The sequence below is a fragment of the Anopheles moucheti genome, chromosome 2, assembly GCF_943734755.1.
Source record: "Anopheles moucheti chromosome 2, idAnoMoucSN_F20_07, whole genome shotgun sequence".
Classification (NCBI taxonomy): Eukaryota; Metazoa; Arthropoda; class Insecta; order Diptera; family Culicidae; genus Anopheles; species Anopheles moucheti.
Genome location: NC_069140.1, coordinates 94,765,354 through 94,784,379, shown reverse-complemented (window position 1 = coordinate 94,784,379; position 19,026 = coordinate 94,765,354). Strand labels below are relative to the sequence as shown.

Here is a 19,026-nt window from a genome sequence, read left to right as displayed (position 1 = left end):
CGACGGTGACGGGGAGATTTTTCCGACTTTTCAACGTTAACATCATCGCGTCACGCACGGATGGCGCCGAGTGGAGAAGCAATTTCCCTCAAAAAAATGTTTGCGTGTTTGCTATTGGGTGGTAAATCTGTCGAACGGCCCCAAACATGTCCACCCAAACGCACGCCCTGCGATTGACCAATAAAGGTCACCGTAATGTGTTGTATCATCTGATTTTATGCGAAACGTCCATCTCTCTTTAGCGTACCACCGGGGAACGCTGGCTGATGAAGAATTTTCCTCTTTTATTACCAATTGGTTACTCTTTGAACTTCACCTTACATTATATACCTTGGTGGAATTAATGATCATCATGTAGTAGTAGCCTGCCGAAATTGGGGACCCAAGGCAAACAAATTTGGGGCCATGTTGTCTTAATTTTCCACGACTTTTTGAGGAAAAGCCAGAAAAACGGGGAGCTTATTTTCCTGCCTTTTTGAGCAGATCCCGAGCTGAGAAGGAAGACGGCGCACTGTCGTAACGTGGTACATCTTTTAATGAGCCTAATATAAAGAGTTTTCCCCCTGCCCGAGCCACACCAGGTATTGGGGGAGGTGGACTCGGAGGTCTATGTCTATCACCCAAAACCGCAGCCATTAGCGCACTTCCCATGTCATTTTCTCTTTCAATAAACGGATTGGAAAGAAAAGATGGGAAAAGCAAATCCCTCCCTGCTACGATAATGAAGTGTACGCAATTATGTTGTGCCGGTGCTGAGGCTAGTGCTTCGATTTGGAGTGACTGAGCTCTGGCACTGCCATGTGTGTCTACACGTGTGTATTATGCAACCGAACATAAGGCATCCCTTCGACGAAGAAGGTGGACACGCTGAAAGAAAGCTGAAACTGGTCGATGTCGGCGATGGAGCACGGTTGGGTTACGTAAAAGGCTCTCGCCGCTGCCGCCTCCTGAATGTGCGAGTTAGCTAATTGAAGACAGGAATTTTATAACCTAATAGATCGTGATGTATTTATCACATGATGCTTTACGACATGCGTTTATTGAAAGGTTGTCAGATCAATTGTAGTGAGTGGTTTTAAAGTTGAAAACAAAATGGGAACTTTTGACATGATTTGAGGAAAATGATTCAGACTCGATTGAATTCCCCCGGAACAGGGGGAAACAATTAGCAAAATGGCATTTCCATACAAGAAAGTCCGCCTGGGTATTGAATGATATGAAGTGTTGATTATGGCTCGTTTAATTCGCCTAATGGCAGTCACTTTATTGTTGGAGAATACGACAGAACGTTTCAACATACAATATCCGCTTCTAACTTCTGAACAATGGGGCCCAAGGGGCTGCAACACAAAAAGGATGTTCGAAATGTATCCGAGAGTAATCTTGTGGCTTTAAGATAGAAGTGACCACAATAAAAAGAGCCCCGTGTGGATGCCTCTGGAGTGTTTAGTGCGTGTTTTATGGCTTCAAAATGGTATTTCCATCTCAATAGCGAGGAGTTGATGATGGCCGCTGAAAACATCGCTCTTTTTATTGACAATTTTCCACCCCATGTCCAACACACACCGAGCAGACAAAATGCTGGAGACAGCTTGACGGTCGTCAACGACGTTCCCAAACCCCAAGAATGTGGGTCAGCTTTGCTTTAAAAGAAAAAAACAAAACCGATAGAAGCGCGTGTAAGATGTCATCAGAAATACGAGCGCGCACCGTTCGGTCCCACTGTGTGTTCGAAACGCACATATAAACGTCACCAAGTGCGCAACACAGCGGATGATGACGAATAGCAGATGACGGTTTCTTGAGAGGCGTGGAACTCTTGGAAAAACGGCATGAATAATAATGAATCGGAAGTAAAGATACGATATGGTAGCAAGCAAGCGTGTACATCATAGGCACGCCAGAAATGGGATATTTCTTACGGGGAATAAAACAAAAAAACACAACCTTCTTTCCAAGGCCGGAACCGAAAACTTTCCGGTTCCGCCATCCTGGCACCAGCGAGAACTTGATTTGTTTCGTGTCGTTTAGACGAACGCGATTCGGTGGTGTGCCGATGGCGGAGGGTGGAACTCGTGCTACATGCCAGACACCCTCCAGAGTTGAAATTCGTTATTTTACTCGCCCTTCGCCCCCCCCCCCAAAGAAGCCCTTATTTTGATTCACATGCAACATGGTGTGCCAGAGCCTTGTGTGGAAGAGTTATGGAACTAATGGAGGGTTGAAAAAAAAACACATTTAAATACAGAATGTTGTCGTGTGCATTGCTTCATTCTAGTTGCTCTCTCTCCCTCCCTCTCCCTCTGTACTCCTCATGCTTGATGCCGCAGGAAAAGCAATTAGTGTTGGGGACCGTTGTGCAGTAGGTGGCACAGTTCTGTAATTCCAAACCAAAGTCCTCGGAGGGGGTTTTTTGTGGTTAGTAGACAAGAGACCGAGGGAGAGAGAGAGAAAAGTAGAGGTGTTCTGGTCACGGAAAGCGAAACCGAGATTGTTCCGTGCCGTGTCTCGACTCCCGAACCATAACCCGGAACCAACAGCAACAGTAACTTTACTCCCTCCATAGCGGACACATAGCGGTGTGTGTGTATGCGAAGGAGAAATCGATTTGCGAACGCCAAAGCCATTCTCAAGGTATGGAAGTTGGCCGCTGCTACTGCACAATGCAATTTCCCATCGTCCGCATAATGGGATTACAGGTTGTTGTTTATTGGGAACAACCAGATACCATCACACCTCATTAGCTATTGGAAGGTTATGGGAGAGGGGGGATACCTAAGGGCTCCTCCTTAACACCCATTAGAAGTCACATGTTTCGAGTTGGAGTTGGAGAGGAATTTTCTTTCCAGTATTTGAGCAAGGCAAGTTACGTCAGAATAACTTGGTGAAGGTGATCTCATACAAATTATTGAAGTTTGACCAGATATTCTGGTGGATAGCAAGCACAATGAATTTCTGAGGATCTTATCACTCAACGTAATGAATCCATATTTGTTTGGAAGAATGATTATTCTTCCAAGAATTCCATTACACCTGCGAAGCCTTACAAAGTCGTTGGTCCAAAACTTGGACTGTGATGCTGGGGGAGAAAACTCCTTGAGAGAGAGAGAGAGTGGAGGGATTCTTCCACATCATAAGGCTGTCAAAAGTTCAAATCATCTGTCCGAAAGCGTCAGATGCGTGAGAATAACTCCGGCAAGCAATCAACCGAAGCCATGTCCCCGTTCATTCTTCTCCAATTTTCTCAAACACGTCATGCACGAACGTGATGGAAACCCCCCATACGGATATCTATCACGGTGGTTGTTTATTTCATATCAATTCAATCACGCCACTGGTCGCCGCAATGCTATCATGACAGCCTTCTTGTTGTTTGTCTGCCATACGGAGCCAAGATCCGAATCACAGCCCCCGTAGCGTCATAAATAAAGAAGGTTGTTTATTGTGTACGTAGAATTCACGTTCACTTGCAGTTGAGCATCCGCAGAGCCCGGACCGAGAGTAACCGCTCACCTGCAATCGAAATAATATATTGAACTATCTTTATTTGATGGATTGTACATTGTACGGGGGGCATGTTGAGCCTTACTGAAATTAAATAAATGCTGCCACGTGCCTACGTTTGCCGCGTTACCCAACCAATGAGGAACTCATTAATGCACCTGAACGCCACATTCGCATCGAATGCACTTTAGAACGTTAATTGAGCAGAGAGTGTTGAACACACATACAGCCGTGGTGCGTTTGCGTATACAATTATTCCGTAGTTAAATCGAACCCTTTGGCCCCACACAACGGCAAAGAGAAGAAGTAGAAGGAAAAAACAGGTTCGAGTAAATTAATTACCTTATATATGCCCCCCTGCCCCGCACGCACGCAAGTGCTTTATTCCTCGGTGTGCTCTATTTGCAATATTAACTGCTGGCCCGTTGTAGGTGGAGGAGGTGTGCTTTTCGAACAAATTTATTATCTTTATTTAACCATTTTGGTGCGAGTTTTTGGTTAACCGAGCACGCGTACACATGCATGCGCCTGGTTTTTCGCGGCAGTGTGCAAGCGAATGTTAATTAAGAGGTTCATAATGCAATCAGCTTCGATTTCACGCAGCCGGGCTGCAACTGTTTATCGCAAATCGCTTTTATGCTAAAGCTAAAGCAATCCATCGGTATATTACGCATTTTGTCAAGGACACAAAATGACACGTCGATGATGATGCAGTTTACTCGTTCCTAGGCATCACCCCCCTACCAAACCCCTTCGATTGTGGTTGCATCTCCACAAGCGCAATCGAATGGCTGACTCACGCCGTTACTATATAACCTTGACTGCATCAGAACTCCAGCGCATGTGTTTTGTTTGCTTCTAGGAACACAAGTGCTGTTAAAAACATTTTTCTTTTATCAAAATGATCGTGTTTGACTTTTCGAGGTGGCGGTGGTGTTCTAAACGCCATAACACTTGTAAGACGCAAAGTTGACACCTCCAAAATTCATCATCCACCTCGTAAATGTTTCACCCGCTTGTGGTGGAATCTAATTAGCATAAGATTACCGATTGTTCATGACCGATACCACCCTCCCGCCCCCAAACGAGACGGGGACGACCTGGAAAAATGTGCCAACTTCTCACAATTTGCACAACGGCACATGTGTATGCCGGTCGTACGGAGAGGTCACGTCACGGGTTTCCTCAATATCCGATTGCGGGCTGGTGGCAAGCCATCATATAACGGTGGCATGGTGTGGTTGTATGCCACACATAAATATGTGTCACCGGTGTCACATAATCTCTCCGCCGTTGCCCGCAGTGCGCCCCCGTGTGTGTTTGGCTCGTGTGTTCCCGCATGAAGGTCACCAACGGGAGCCGCCTCCCCAACCCGGTGTGGTGTACCGCATTTCTCTCTCTTTGCTAATGAGTTGCTCCCGCTATATAAAGCTGCACTCTTTCGGGAGGTACCTCCGTGTGACCTTTCGATGGTGGGATTTAGATGTGCGATGTGATTGGTGACCTTTACCGATCTCTCTCTATGCTGCGGTGAGAAGTTGCTTGGTGGTTGCTGGTTTGTCAAAATTGTTATTAATTCTTGGTATATGTTTTTACGCGGAGGGCTACCAACATGGGCTACCCAAAGGCATGGAGAAAAAAGAAGAAAAAGTTGTATTTAAAAGGCAATTCAACGCGAAAAGCTCCACACCTTGCCAGAGAACGAAGTCTAAACTCAATAGGTACCGTAGATTCCCTTCCCCAAAGGGGTTGGCCAATTTACATACAACCACACGCCATTTACGCACACGCAAGCTCCCGTGCGACGAGCTAATGAAGCTGGCGTCAAATCGAGCTCAACATTATACCATCATCAAGGGCACACATTACTGAAGGGGTTTTTTTATATCAAAATTATCAAGAAAAGGTTGGCGAAGGTTTTGTCGCATTAAGCGTCAAATGTGGTTGACAGATTTGACTGCGTAAAAGAATTTCTAAAGCAACTTCTCTTATCGCACAATCATTCAAAATTACTTACTCAACGTCCCCCCCCCGTTATCGATTGTCCAAAGTGGTATGAGAAATGTCAATTATTTTCTCAAAAAAACTGAATCAATATGTCACCAACCTCGCTAAACACACAGGTCCCCCATTGGGGATTCGTTTGGGTAAACTAGACGTGGCGGGCTCGGATGAGGTCAGCTCTGGTGGATTACGATCGTACAACAGCAAAACAGATGTTGTGAATTGCTGGACCCTTTGCATCTCCGATGGGAATAATGCATTTCAGTGTGGTTGTGTCCCCCTTTTCCCTGGAGATGTTGGAGGTCAATGAATTCTGTAGAATTTCGCAACGTCCCTTGATATCAGGAATCCTGAGGATGTTCGGATGTTGTTTTTTTTCTGAATATTGGGGCAGTCTTCCAGCAGGTTGTTATCAATTTTGAAAGCATTGTTGGAAAGTTAAAAGTATATCCTCTGGAAGAGCTATCTGGTAGGTCTCGCTTAAAGCGTGAGCTATAGAACCAAGTCTTATAGAAGAGAAGATCTTTATGCTTGCGGTGAAGAATAGGCAATGCTTTTGGGAAGAATCGGATTTAGAAAATAAATGCCTCCGGACTACTTCCGCCAAATGTCCTTGAGGTCCTTTCAAATCCGCCTGACAGAATTCCCGTACCCGTTGTCTCTCTTTTCTTAGCAATATAGAAAAGACCATCTGAGTGTGAGTCTTCTCCTCGCCACAATGCCTTATGATGTAATCTTCGGTGTTGGCGTCTTCTCTGCAAAACGCGGAGGCTCACGCAACAGCAGCATCTGGAAGGAAAATAAGGCTTGGCAATAGCTATGCAGCGCGGTTGATTAGATCTCTTTCCCACTCTTTTTCTCACTCTGTCCTCTACCCACTGCACAAGTTGTGAAACGTTCGCCCTTCAGTTTCACCTACACTCCGAAAAGGGGAAATAAATGAAACCATTTTTGGATTTGCTACGCGAATGCGTTGGAGCATTTCTGGAATTCGTACAAACAGCTCACGCATTATTAGGTTGCTCCGGTGCTCCGATGCTACGGAGTGGCGACGATGCGGCGTAGTAGAACGAGTTCGGCATGAAGCACGAATGATGCACGGATCTTCATGCTGCAAACATTCATTCACAACCACCGGGCACGAAGAACGAAAACAACGCGATGGAGCGGTATCTGATGGGTAACAGAGGGGTGAATAGATCCTCTATAATGACTCCAACGTTTGGGAAGGGGTTTGTTGGGATTGGGAGCAGCACCGGAGGAGGGGTAGAGAACCTGTTCGACAGGTTTTCATTCTCATGGCGCAGTGTGGTGGCCCGTTGTGGCCGTTTTGTGTGCGGACGTGGTCGATGGTTGAATTTCAAGCAGAAGGCGTCCTTACTGCGGACCACGATTAGCGCCCGCCCGCCATTTCATGTATTTTTTTCTTTTTTCTGCTTCACATTCCTCGTGAGGTACCGTCGGGGACGGTTGTTTTGTTGCAACTGGAGGAAAATAAATAAATATATCTCACCGTACGCTGCGCACCGATCGGCGATGTGTGACCTTGTGGGAGCAGCTGCTCCACAATAGACCGTGCGACTGATCGCCAGCAAATGTGAAGTGTTGTCTGACGAGTTATGTACAATTGCTTGAAGGCTCTCGGGGGATGTAGATTAAGATGGAAGCCGGTTCTCCTACTAGGTTTTGTGGGCCTGCTCTTTTTTTCGTTCACCTGCATCTTCGTGGAGTTTCGAGTGAAGTTGTCCCCAGGTGGTGCAGTTAGGTCCCCCCGGAAAAAGAAGGTCACTGTGAAGTTGACGATCGAGTGGTGCGCGTATTTGTTTTTTTCGTTCGATTGCTTTGATTGTGCCAAAAAAGCATTCTGAAGTTGATGATTATTTTGCGGACATCCTTGGAGACCTGGAAAGGAATTGTTGCAGTAGCGTAAGGCTTGAGGTCTCTTTAGATCTGGCGTGGTGTCTTAAAAGCATAAGTGACAAAGAGTGCGATAGATGAAGATATTACAGTTCAGCAAAGCAACAGCAAAAAGCTTTTCACTTGTGCCTGCCCATCACCAAACACCCCTCCATCCATTATGGCTCAACCTCTGTCAGCTGTATTAATCAATCTCTATCCATTCCCCCCCTTTTCACAGTTCACTTCCTGCTGTATCGGCAGCTTTTATCTGATTTGTTCAATGTAATTCCATCAGCTGCTGCCAACCAACCACATAGTGGCGGGTTTGTTGTTTTCACTGCGCCGAACTGAGCCGCGCATTGACCACAACCTGATCAACTTTCCTTTCTTGCAACTCGTCGATGCACCTCACCGAGAATCGGTCGTTAATGGAGCGCATTCACCGAGCGGATAAGCTGTTCCGCGGTCTTACGTTGCCCCTTCTTATGTGCGTCGTGTGTGTTTGTGGCACACCTTAGACTAACGTATTGTTTCACTGGATGAAGATCGATAAACCGTAAAGCTGCGATCCATTCGGTCACCATATTGAAATCACATCACCAGTGTACGATCAGTTGGGTGGGGAGTTTTTTTTTATTTGGGGGTAGGTTGAAGCCGTAGGTTTATTAATGAAGAGAAGCGGCACAACCAACTCCATGTTTGGAACCGCCCGCTACCTGTTTGGAGGAGCTTTTTGGAGCTTCGAGAATTCTTGAGGAGTTCAGAAATGATGTCATCGACGCACAGACACACTTAATGATCCTTTCCTTTCCCTCCAACTTGTTGGTACGTGTTTGAGGTTAACTTCAATATCGTTCCCATATGCGATCGCGCCCGCGCTCGCGCGTGTGTGTGTGTGGATAGAAAGTTTCCCGCGAGCGATGGAATCAAAAATCTGTGCCAACTCCGAAGTTCGTGTCGCCCAGGAATTGAGGTTTCCTCCACGGCGAGGGAAAAGAATCGGAATAGATTCACGCTGTGTTGTGTTGTGTGGTGTTTATTGTGAGAGAAGCAAGAGGAGAAAGTTTATTTTCTTGTTGAGATGTGGCACCGGGTTGTTAGCTTCGTGTTGGAAGCTAACACTGGGTGTGGTGGCACTTGCCACTTGCACACACGGTGCTTTCCTTTGAACTTACGCGAAGCTGATTTGACTCCGGTGTTCCACTTTTCTATGCTGAATCTCTTCTTCGCCAAAGGTTTAGACGAGACCGAGGGATCGGAGGAAAGGTCATGCACCAATTGTGAAGCAATCGATGGGAAAAGTGTCTAATGATGCGTATTATTGTTGTCGGTCGGTTCAATGAAATGTAATGCTTCCCAGGAAATTAATCGCAGTGTGCGATACATCTAACGACATGTTTTACGTTTCGCCTTGGTGCTTATTGATTGCATTAGCCGAGACCTTTTCATGGCAGGGGGATGGACCTTTTTTTCTCTCGCCGCATCAAACTTTCGATGTAACAATAATGCTCCCCGTGCTGGGTACGTTAAAAATTCTTATCCACATCTTTGGCCATTTTAGCGACCGTAATAAAGAACAACTTCACTCCAACATCGCCCTCCCCAGCCAAGGGCTTCGAGTTCGCTTTCGGAGTTCGGTTTTCGGAGGCAGACGGCACAAATAAGACCATGTCGGCTCGTTGTCACATTACTTTTGGCACAAGACTTTTCAATCACACCCTTCCCCTCGGTTTACCTTCCGCCGTTAGTCCCGCGTTGGCATTTTGTTTTTGGTGAATTCTTTCTTGCGTGACCATGAAACCGATGAACAATTTGTTCTCTTTTCTTTGGCGTAAACTTTATGCGTTTGATGAAGCGAGGATGTTCCAACAAAACGCTTTCATTCCATTTCCAACCAGTTGTGCTTGATGTTGTGAGCAGTATGGGAAGGAATTGAAAAAAGAAGTTCCAGGATAAATCTAAGATAAACGTGAAATACAATTCCTAAACGTGTGAGTGACAGTGGCCTAACGACACTTTAAAAATGTTTCTTTATTCCGCCAAGTGAGCGAGAAGCTTCTCGTATTCTATCGTCTGGAGATATTCAGTTTTTCCCAACGTCTGCAGCTGCAGGGACGAAAAAATCAATGAAATCAGTCATGCTCCGACGCCGGCAAAGGCAATTGGTGCATTGCTGTATCCTTACCTCTGTTTGCGGACAGTGACAGTGACGGAAGTGTTGAATATGTGCACGATGAGAACAGAGCAAAGGACAGTAATTATGTACGTTTTTTTGAACCCTTATTTGTGAGTACGTGTGGGAAGATGGCTGTGGCTTTATCCTGTTGAGCTAAAGCTCCCGTTTTGCCCTGAGAGGAACTGAAACTTGAAACTTGTTCGGATGCGTTTAGAATATAATGATTATTTATTAGAATTACACGCGATTAGAGGAAAAAGAAGCAACGTTTGAATGTTTATGTGTGCATTTTTTTTTGTTACGTAACAGAAAAAAACAGAAAGCTGAAAGTGAACGCATTGTGAAAACGGACGCATATCGAAGCAAAATCCAATCGCAGTGTGCACAGTGACTTCACATTAGGCAAGCATGTGAAAAAGGTGCTGTAAACAACGAATTGAAATAAAGCAGTGATCCACGTAGGCGTCTGTTGTCTGCGATACCGAACGATAAAGCAGTGGTTTTTTTTTGGTGTAAATAAGAAGTGACACTTTCATCGACAACGATTATTAAAAAAGGGAAATCTTTACATCCCCCCACCTCACCACCGCCACGTTGCCTGAAGCGCCCTCATCCCTGATGACGCTATGTGCGAGGTTGCGACCCTGACCGACAGCAAGCAGCAACCATCGTCGTCGTCACCACTACTACTAGTCGGCATAATGGGGCAAACATCGTCCTCCGGGACGGCGGCCAGCAACAACAACAACAACAACCATCATCTTCAGCACGGTGGCGCAAGCCGTAATGGGAAGAAGATGTACCATCGCCACAGCTCGGTGCAGCCGGCGCTGGCCAGCATCAGGCTGCTGAAGAAGGAAAACTCGCTGACGGTCGGTGGCAGTGGGACGAAGCGGGACGCGGTGCTGCTGCAGAAGGCACGCACCGAAAGCCGCAACATGGACCAGTACGGGTTACTGTTAGCGAATGGTGGTGCTACCGGTGCGAACGGTGCCGCAACAGCAACATCCCCGGCGGCCTGTCCGAGTGAGGCAACCACGGCCAGCAACGAGTTGACGGCGCTACTCTCCTCGGGCAGTGCGGCCGAGGTGGACCGTTCGGCGAGCTCCGTTGCGGGCAACGGCGCTAGCAGCCGGGAGTTCTTCAAGTCCGGCGATGATACGTACCACCGGACGGACTGCTGCTACTACCGCACGATGGACAACGGTTACCACAAGCTACCCTCCGATTCCTACCACAAAACGACCGAAGGATGCTACGTCAAGATGGCGGACGGTAGCTTCCGGCGGCTCGATTACACGCCGGGAAGTGCGACCGACGGGGAGGAGGACGGTTCGCCAGCGGTTCCGGCGGTGACGGCCGCGGCCCCGGTCCAGTACCGCGTCCGCAACCCGATGATGAAGTTTCTGAAGCGCTCCAAGTCACACACACCTGCCACGATAGCACAGCTGCAGAAGGAGAAGGAGCAGCGCGATCGGAAGGCGGCCCCACAGCACCACCGGCTCAGCACGATCCAGTCGACGGATGGTGCGGATGTGGCGGGTCGTCAGCAGGCGGCAGCTGCGGCTGCCGCACTCCTGCAGCATGCCGGTCACCACCACCACCATCATCATCAAAAATCTGTGCCAACTTCCGGGCCGCTGCTGGTGTCGTCCGCATCGCAGCAACCGGTGCTGACCGCCGGCCAGTCGGGCCAGCAATCGCAGCAGCATTCCCATACGCACCAGCACCATTCGCATTCGCATCATCATCACCACCATCACAACCATGCCCATCCACCGTCCACGTCATCGATCGTGGAGCAGCAGGCCCAGGGCGGCAACCACGGTGCCGTCACGAAGCAGAGCAGCGGGGCAGCGGCACCGAATCATCAAAACCGGCGCGTGATGGTGACGATGATCGATGGTGGACTGCCGGTGGTGGCCAAGAGCAAGCCCATCCACGACAAACCGAAGAGTGCCAAAGCCCGCGTCCAGGAGGTGAAAAGGGATAAGGTAAATAGCGCAGCAAGCGCGTACACATGCGCGCGTTTCGTATTTATTGGGGATTTAGACGACAAGCTCCCCCCAATGCTCTGTGCGTTGTGCAGGGTTGGGATTGGGGGCGAATGAGTCTTATGTTTGTCCAACAAATTGAATATCAATTTCGTGCGAAACGGAGGATAAATTTGGAAGCTGTGGACGACGATGGTTCCGAGAGTCTTCCGAAGAAGACACCCAGTAGTGGCGGCGGGGGCTGTCATGAGTATCCAATGTCATGAGTTCATCACTGGCTGTGGTGGTGGGATTCGGAGAAGAAATTAACGATTTCTTTCCCCTCTGTTCCAGTTGCAATTGAACCTGAGCATCGGGACCCGGGGATCCTGGAAAAGCGGGGGAATGCAATCTATACGTCTCAAATGTCATTGACACAACATTGCGAATTTGGAAATGAAACTCCTCTGTAGTATCACGTTAACTTCCATTAGCTTTAGGCACCATGTTTGAGCTGTTCCGATAGATTAGGATGAATAATATTAGATGAATCCATTAATGGTGGAAGTGGAAGTCTTACTACAAGATGAACAGTTTTCCCAAATTCATGCCTTTGACGTAAGTCATCTATTGCTCCACAAATGGACAACTCCTCCGTTCTGCTAATGATGTATTTTATGGCACAATCTCAGGGCGATCGTTTGCTCCAAGCTACGTTGCACTCTCTCGGTGTATTGCTTCACATAGACCCTCACAGGGTCTCTATACGCCATTCGTCATCAGTGAATTGAATTGACCTTGAATTTTCCCTTCGAGCAAATCGTCCAACTCCAGGCCCAAGTCATTCTCCACCTTTAAGGCGAGTTCTTGCGCAATAGAACAGAGAAGGAAAGTTGCTATATACGCCGGAGCGAATCCACATTAGGTTATAGTGACGAATATCGCGGAGCTGTAACTACTACCGCCGTCCCTTTGGTTGGAGCCCTTTTATGGGATGAATGTACCCACACACACGCTTGTTATCGGCTTTCCAGAAATCCAACAACAGCAACCCAAGCTCGCAAACACCGTTGCGTGTAGAGTCGTGGACTCTTTTTTAGGTATCCCGAGGTTGAGCACTGAAGTTGCGCGCGCATTCATCGGTGTGCCGTGACAATTGATTTTTATCTCCCATCCGTCAGAGCGTCAAATTCACCTGAAAAAGGTGCTTAACCACGCACCGATATATGCTCCGAAATGTGTGTGTGTGTGTGTGTGTGGGTTGAGTGTTAATTTTGGAGCGTTTGGGGTGTTGACCATTATCGATCCGGTACTCTGGCGGGGCACCTGCAGTACGTGTATCGCTCACATGTCTGGTGCTCTGGTGCTGGTTTGGACGACTCTCGAGTGCTCACGACTTTCAAACGGGTGGTGTGCACCCCCCCCCCCCCCCCACCCCCCGACATGAGAACACTTGAACACACACAAGGCGTATGATAAGGCGATAACGAGAGCACACACCTCCCCCCCTCTGTATGCTGCAGTCTCGGGAAAAATGAAGCTTTTCCAACTTTCCCGTCGCTTGCATTTAGAGAGAGAGGAGTGTGTGTGTGGTATAAAGGGGTTTTCTAATACCCACATTTCGCCTTCATCATGTATGTTGTTTTTTTCTTCTTAATGTGTGGTACTTCGCGCACAGTAAGTGTGTGATACCCCACTGTTTAAGCGCCCGTGTGTGCGTTCGTATGAGTTGCTCTAGTGGTCTGCAACGCCTCTGCCGTTTTGGAGCGTCAGTAGAGGTTGACGTTCCTGCACAATCGCACCACCTTGTTGCCGCGTACCAGGTGCGCAGGGCTAGTCTTGTGGGACCACTTGTGCAACCAAGTCGTGGCCTAACCGACTGCCGGGCAGCGCTTAGCCTACCACATCGAAAATAGAGCGGAGCTGTTCTCGTTTTATTAAGGGTAGCCGAAAGCGGGTGACGTTTTTCGACCTTCGCCCAGGAGAGAGGACGATGGTCGGATGTCGTTGTGTATCCGGTTAGCATTTGTTACCGGAAGAAAGGTTCACCGTCGGATGTGTCTCGTGTGTGTGTGTGTGTTGCTAAGTGTCCGGACTCCTAAGTCCATCCATCCAAACCTCGCCAAACTTCGCACGCGGATCGGTCGTGGCAGCCTGTGAGAACACCGTACGACCGCCGCCACCGTTGTGTGTTTTGGTGTGTTGATGAGCTCATACGTTTCCACTTTGTTTTCGTGTGTATGTAATAATTGTTGTTCGCTGGGCGAAAAGACACGAACCCCCCCCTCGCCGAACCGCGCAACAAGCGACGATCTCTCCCGGCGCACATGTGACGGGGTTTGACACCCCACCTGCTCCGTGTACTCCGTTACGAACGTGCAGTTTTCGACAACAGTTTCCCGTGGCCCGTGATTGTCCGTGTTTCCTCCGAACCTTCCGTTTTCCAAACCTCTCCCTTAGCTCTTTAAATATACCCAGCACATCACATCACATGATGTTTTAGGTACTGGACCAGAGAGACCCTCCTTCACCTTCACTCCATCCCTGTGGAGGGTATCTTACCACTCAGTAAGAGTGCGCGTAGGTGGATAGTGGTGACCCCCCCCCCTCCCATCAACGGAAGGCCAACATCTTTCCCACCCGCGGGGCCCTCGTAACCATGCATAGATCTGCAGTAATGAGGGTGGCCGGCCTCGTAGACATCACTCTCAGTTTCGCGAACAATATTCATCGCTTGCCGCTGGTCCCAGCACTCGCGTCCACAGTCGGGGTTTCGTGTGTGAACGATCAGAAATGTTATCTTTGCGTGTGACAGTACACCCGGGAGAGAGATAAGATTACCACTTTCGGACAGGCAGGCAAAGGCTTTTCGTCGTTTCCGTCAGAGGGCGCTACGATCTCTCGCTTGCTACTATCTGTTTTCATCAATTTCGACCGTCCAGGTGGGCCACCACCCTCTGTAATTTGTGTGTGTGTGTGTTGTGATTGTTTCCTATATGTTAGCTTACTATTTGTAACGTGCTGCAGGGTGGCAAACCCCCCCTCGCCAGTTTTGTTGTGTTTGTCCAACAGTTGACAGTGACGTCCGTTTGTGTGTTTGGTGCTTCGGTGGAATCATTTCGGTGAAGGATATCGCGTCATGATATCACATCAACTGCATCTTTGCGTAAGGCGTGTTCCATCCATCTTTAACCGAATCCTACCTCTTGCAGTGTGAGCGAGTATAGGAGCCTAACAGATACAGCGCCGTCAGCCAGGTTCGAGAGCAGTGTGCAAACGGTTGTATGTTGCTGATCGAAGCTATAAATCGTGCGGTGAAGAAGATAAAAAGAACCACAGAACGCAGCTCTAACGATCCAGTTGTGCTAACTTCCATGTACCTTCCGGTGCGCGTGTGTATGTGTGTGATTGCAGCGAATGAGTCAGCGACAGAGTGTTGTCAGCGGTATCTAACTCTGGACTGTGACTGAACAGAAGTCTGTCCCCCCGGGGTTGTCCCATGTATGTGTAAGCGGTCTTCAACCAGGGCTGATAAGAAAGTCATTCGCGACTCGTCGGAAGTGCGGCACACAGGCCAGGCGCAGTTGTGAATTGGTGCCGTTGTTTGGCACTCGCTGCAGCTTTCCGTTTCGCGCATCCGGGCAGCGACTTGCGGCTGACAGTGCGGTGTTGTATCATCCTTCCCGTCCGCAGTGTGTTCTCTCTAGCAGCTGTTTCTTTGTGGTTTAGTGTATTTGTATATCGAGGAGGAAGGCTGTGCGCGTGTGTGCTGGCTTACCATGAGTGCGTCGAAAGAGTTCGAACGGAACGAGGCGATACGCAAGAGCATACGGCTGAAGGCTCCGGTCAGGATGGAGGTGGCAACCACCGCGTCACCCACCTCCCCACCACCACCACCCATCATCACATCGCCCACCGGGGCCAGACGTCCGGTGTCGCTGATGCCGTCGCCGTTACCGTTGCCGCGCACCGCCACGTTCGGTGTGCGGGAGCGCAACCTACGCAACGAGCTGGACACCACGCAACGCCAGCTGCAGCGACCTTCGCCGGCAGCGAAACCGATCCTGCTCGGTACGGCTAGCAGTGCGCGCGTGGAGATACGCGACGGCTATTCGCTAAAGCTAAGCGACATTACGCGGGAGCAACCGCCGGAGACGGTGAAGGTGGCCGGCAATGGAGGTTTAACCGAGCCGGAACCCCTCGCTGCGGCAGATGAGACGGTCGATGTGCATTCGCTCTCGGTGCTGGAGACACTGGAGCGTCAGATTAACACGATGGAGTTCGACGAGCGTATGAAGCAGCGGCGCGATCTGCAGCTACAGCCACCCGGCTCACCCGGTTCGCCGATCATGAACTCCTCGAAGATGGTCGCGCGCCGGAAGGATCAACGGCCGGTCCACTATGGCGAGCTGCCGAGCCTGCTGAACACCGGCATCAGCGACGTGGCCTCCGGCAACGGGTTCGGCTATTTGGAACGGGAGGACAGAGTCGGTGTGGACGACGACAGCGACGATGATCTGGCGCATGCGCGACAAAATGCGTTCAAGCGCGGTGAGGAGGGCCGAAGTTCCACCGGCGGTGCCACGGGTTACAGCAAAAAACCGAAAGCGACCCGCGTCATCAACCGTACCGTGTCGGACACGAAGAATGCTGAGGCGGCCGTCCAAACGATACGCCTCAAGAAACTCGCCCCGAAACCACCGGTCGTGGTGGGTTTGAAGCCATCCACTGCGATGGCCACGACAACAGCAGCCGTACCGCCAACTACGGCATCCACCGACAAGGGAAGGGTGGGTTTGGTGGGAGGAACCGGCCGGGGTAGCACCGCAACCGGCCCTTCATCTGTCACCGGTAGCACCTCAACCACCTCCTCCTCGATGGGAAGCGGTGGAACGGCACCGGTGGCCGTTGGTTCCAGTGGCACCAAACCTGCGGTGATCACGACCGAGAAGAAGATTAGTGCCGAGGTGCTGAAACAGTTCGCTGCTCAAACACAAAAAGTCCAGGTAACAACAGGTTCAGAGGGTGACGGGCTCGCGCTGGTGCCGTGACCAGGATACGCAGCAACAATTACGCGGAAGGCGGTCGGTTTAGCATCGTTTTACAGCCGGATCGGCCCTGCATGATGAGCCTGATGGGAAAAATTTCTCGCAAAACCTCCACGAGTGTTTTATGACCGACGGACACGACCCTTGGGAATGGTTATCTTGGACCGTTTTTTTCTTCGGTTGCTGTTGTGGGGCTCTGCAACGCTTGTGACTGTACTGCGCACCAGAATTAGTTGGAGTGTTTGTTGCCGTTGCACATCGGAGCCCATTGCTGGTGCTGGGTGCTATTTGTCCGGCAGACAGGCTGTTGCACAGGCCTGTACGGGAATGTACTCATCTACTATCTCTTCGGATCAAAAGTTTTCCATTCACACATCGCATGCGCATGTGCATTGGTGTGAGTTGTCACCTCTGAAGCCAACGAACCAGGGGGAACGACACCCGTTGTGTGATTGGGTGTTGGCCTATTGCGCTCACTATCTTGCTTATCTCGCTGTGCTTGATGTCGCTAGCGCGCGCAGGCCCCGAACCGATAAGATAAGTGGCAATAGCGCGACCAAATGCCATCAGCCTCTCACGTTGTGCCAGACCGAAGGGTGAGCTACAACGGCGGCACTTCACCGCGCGAGAGGAATTCCGCGGGACTCCTCTGCCACTATCAGCTACAGCTTTTGCTTTACCTGTGACCTGTGAATGGAAACTTTTCTCCAGCAAGTTCTGCTGGCAAAAAGCGCAACATGATGGGAAAGCGCTTCAACAGCAGAACGTCGGCACTCTCACCCAGTACACGGGCCCGTTTGGCAAATGCCAAAGGTTAATTGTACACGAGTTTTTGCTCTGTGTGTTGATGGAGAAACTTTAGCATGCTCCATGCTCCCCAAATAAACCACCCCGAGATATCACGGTCGCGGTGATTGAAAGGGCTGAATACCCCTCGCTCTGATAGGTTGAGGATTTACGTGATCGATCACTCGAGTCTCCCGAAGGGGTGGGGAGGTTTGCATCAATTTCCGCAGCCATAATGAAAGGAAAACAACATCATGTTAAAAGCACAACAAGCATCGGTTTTTTTATTTCGAAACATTAATTGAATCGTGCACGATGTGTGAAAAAGGGTTTCGCTTCCAGACACCGCAAAGGCGTACACGAACGCGACTGGAAAATTTGCTGGAAAAAAGCGGTGGAAAATGAAGAAGTTTTTCTTCCCCTTGAGGAGCGCACTTCATTGGTTATATGGGGCCATCTTCTTTGACCCGGCCGTTATTGCCGGTGCTCTGTGGAAGGAAAGAAAAATGCAACAAACCATTCTTAAGCGACGTTCTGCCTGACGGATGAGTTTTCCATCGGGAAATTGTTACACACAGGTGGAATTCATTGTTGTTCATTTTGCTTATTTGCTTGTCTTTGCGGACCAACCACCTCTCAACAGATGAAGCCGCAATTCGACTTCGTGGAAATAGTGTGGAAGCTGGTCGTAAAGAAAATTGAACTGAGTTGTATTTTTACGAGCCCGAGTTTAAGCTTTATGTGCGCTCCACTGTGTCCCTTTTGCGTCCGGAAGTGATGGCTCCCCACCCAGACGAATGTTTGGGCTGGTAATAGGGCAACAAAAACGGTATGAAAATGGTAAAGCCATTGCCGGCCGCCCTGGAATTGGTGTGTCCCAAGCTTACGGCTACGGCTAAAATTTACGACAATATTCAATAGGGTTTCGTGTTTGCGAATAAAAATGCTCTCCCTTTCGGGTGGTATTGTTGTATTGGCGCGTTAATACGATCGTCTCGTCTTATGAGTCTCGTAAGATCGTTTAACCACGTTTTAATCACAGCGCTGAAGATGTCATACGTGAATGCGTCCAGCAGGTTTATAGTTGTCCCCTAATGCAGAATGGTTTACGAACGGCTTATTAAGAGCGCGATATGGGAAAATTACCCCGCGTACCACCACCACCGACGGGATTAATTTAATTCGTGCAAACAAAGATATTTACTGAGCAAAAACCGGAAGCTCGTGGCAAGTGACACGCAGTTTAAGGAAGGGGAAAGGTACTTGATGGGTATGAATAAATACCACGAGTTTGGTTCTCAACAACCACCGGTAGTTTACGTATACGGTATCGACGAACGGGCAGTGCATTTCCGTCCGTTTCTACAAACCTTTGCTGAGCTGAGCTGTTCCATGCAACGTCCACAAGGACATCGAGCTCATCAAATGCAGTTAGATTGAATATAATTGGCCTGTGCAAGGCGGTTCGCTGCATGCGGCAACTAGCGGCAACTCCATCCGGTACCTTCTATTTCCTCAAGGTGATCAACTCGATCGATCGACACCAGTCACCGCCACCTGCTGCTGCTGCTGCTCACCCCAGCGCCGTTGAGATTTTAATCGACGGTGCACAATGGATGATGAATTTCTTTATGTA

General features: G+C 49.3%; 1 protein-coding gene across 1 annotated transcript in view; it reads left to right on the top strand.

Annotated features, from left to right (window-relative positions):
• The first annotated feature begins 10,209 nt into the window (after positions 1–10,209).
• Positions 10,210–19,026, top strand: part of LOC128297961 (serine/threonine-protein kinase par-1-like) — a 35,557-nt gene continuing 26,740 nt past the window's right edge. Inside the window, exon 1 of the mRNA XM_053033680.1 lies at positions 10,210–11,577. Within this exon, the coding sequence (XP_052889640.1) occupies positions 10,210–11,577 (1,368 nt within the window). The remainder of the gene's footprint in view (positions 11,578–19,026) is intronic.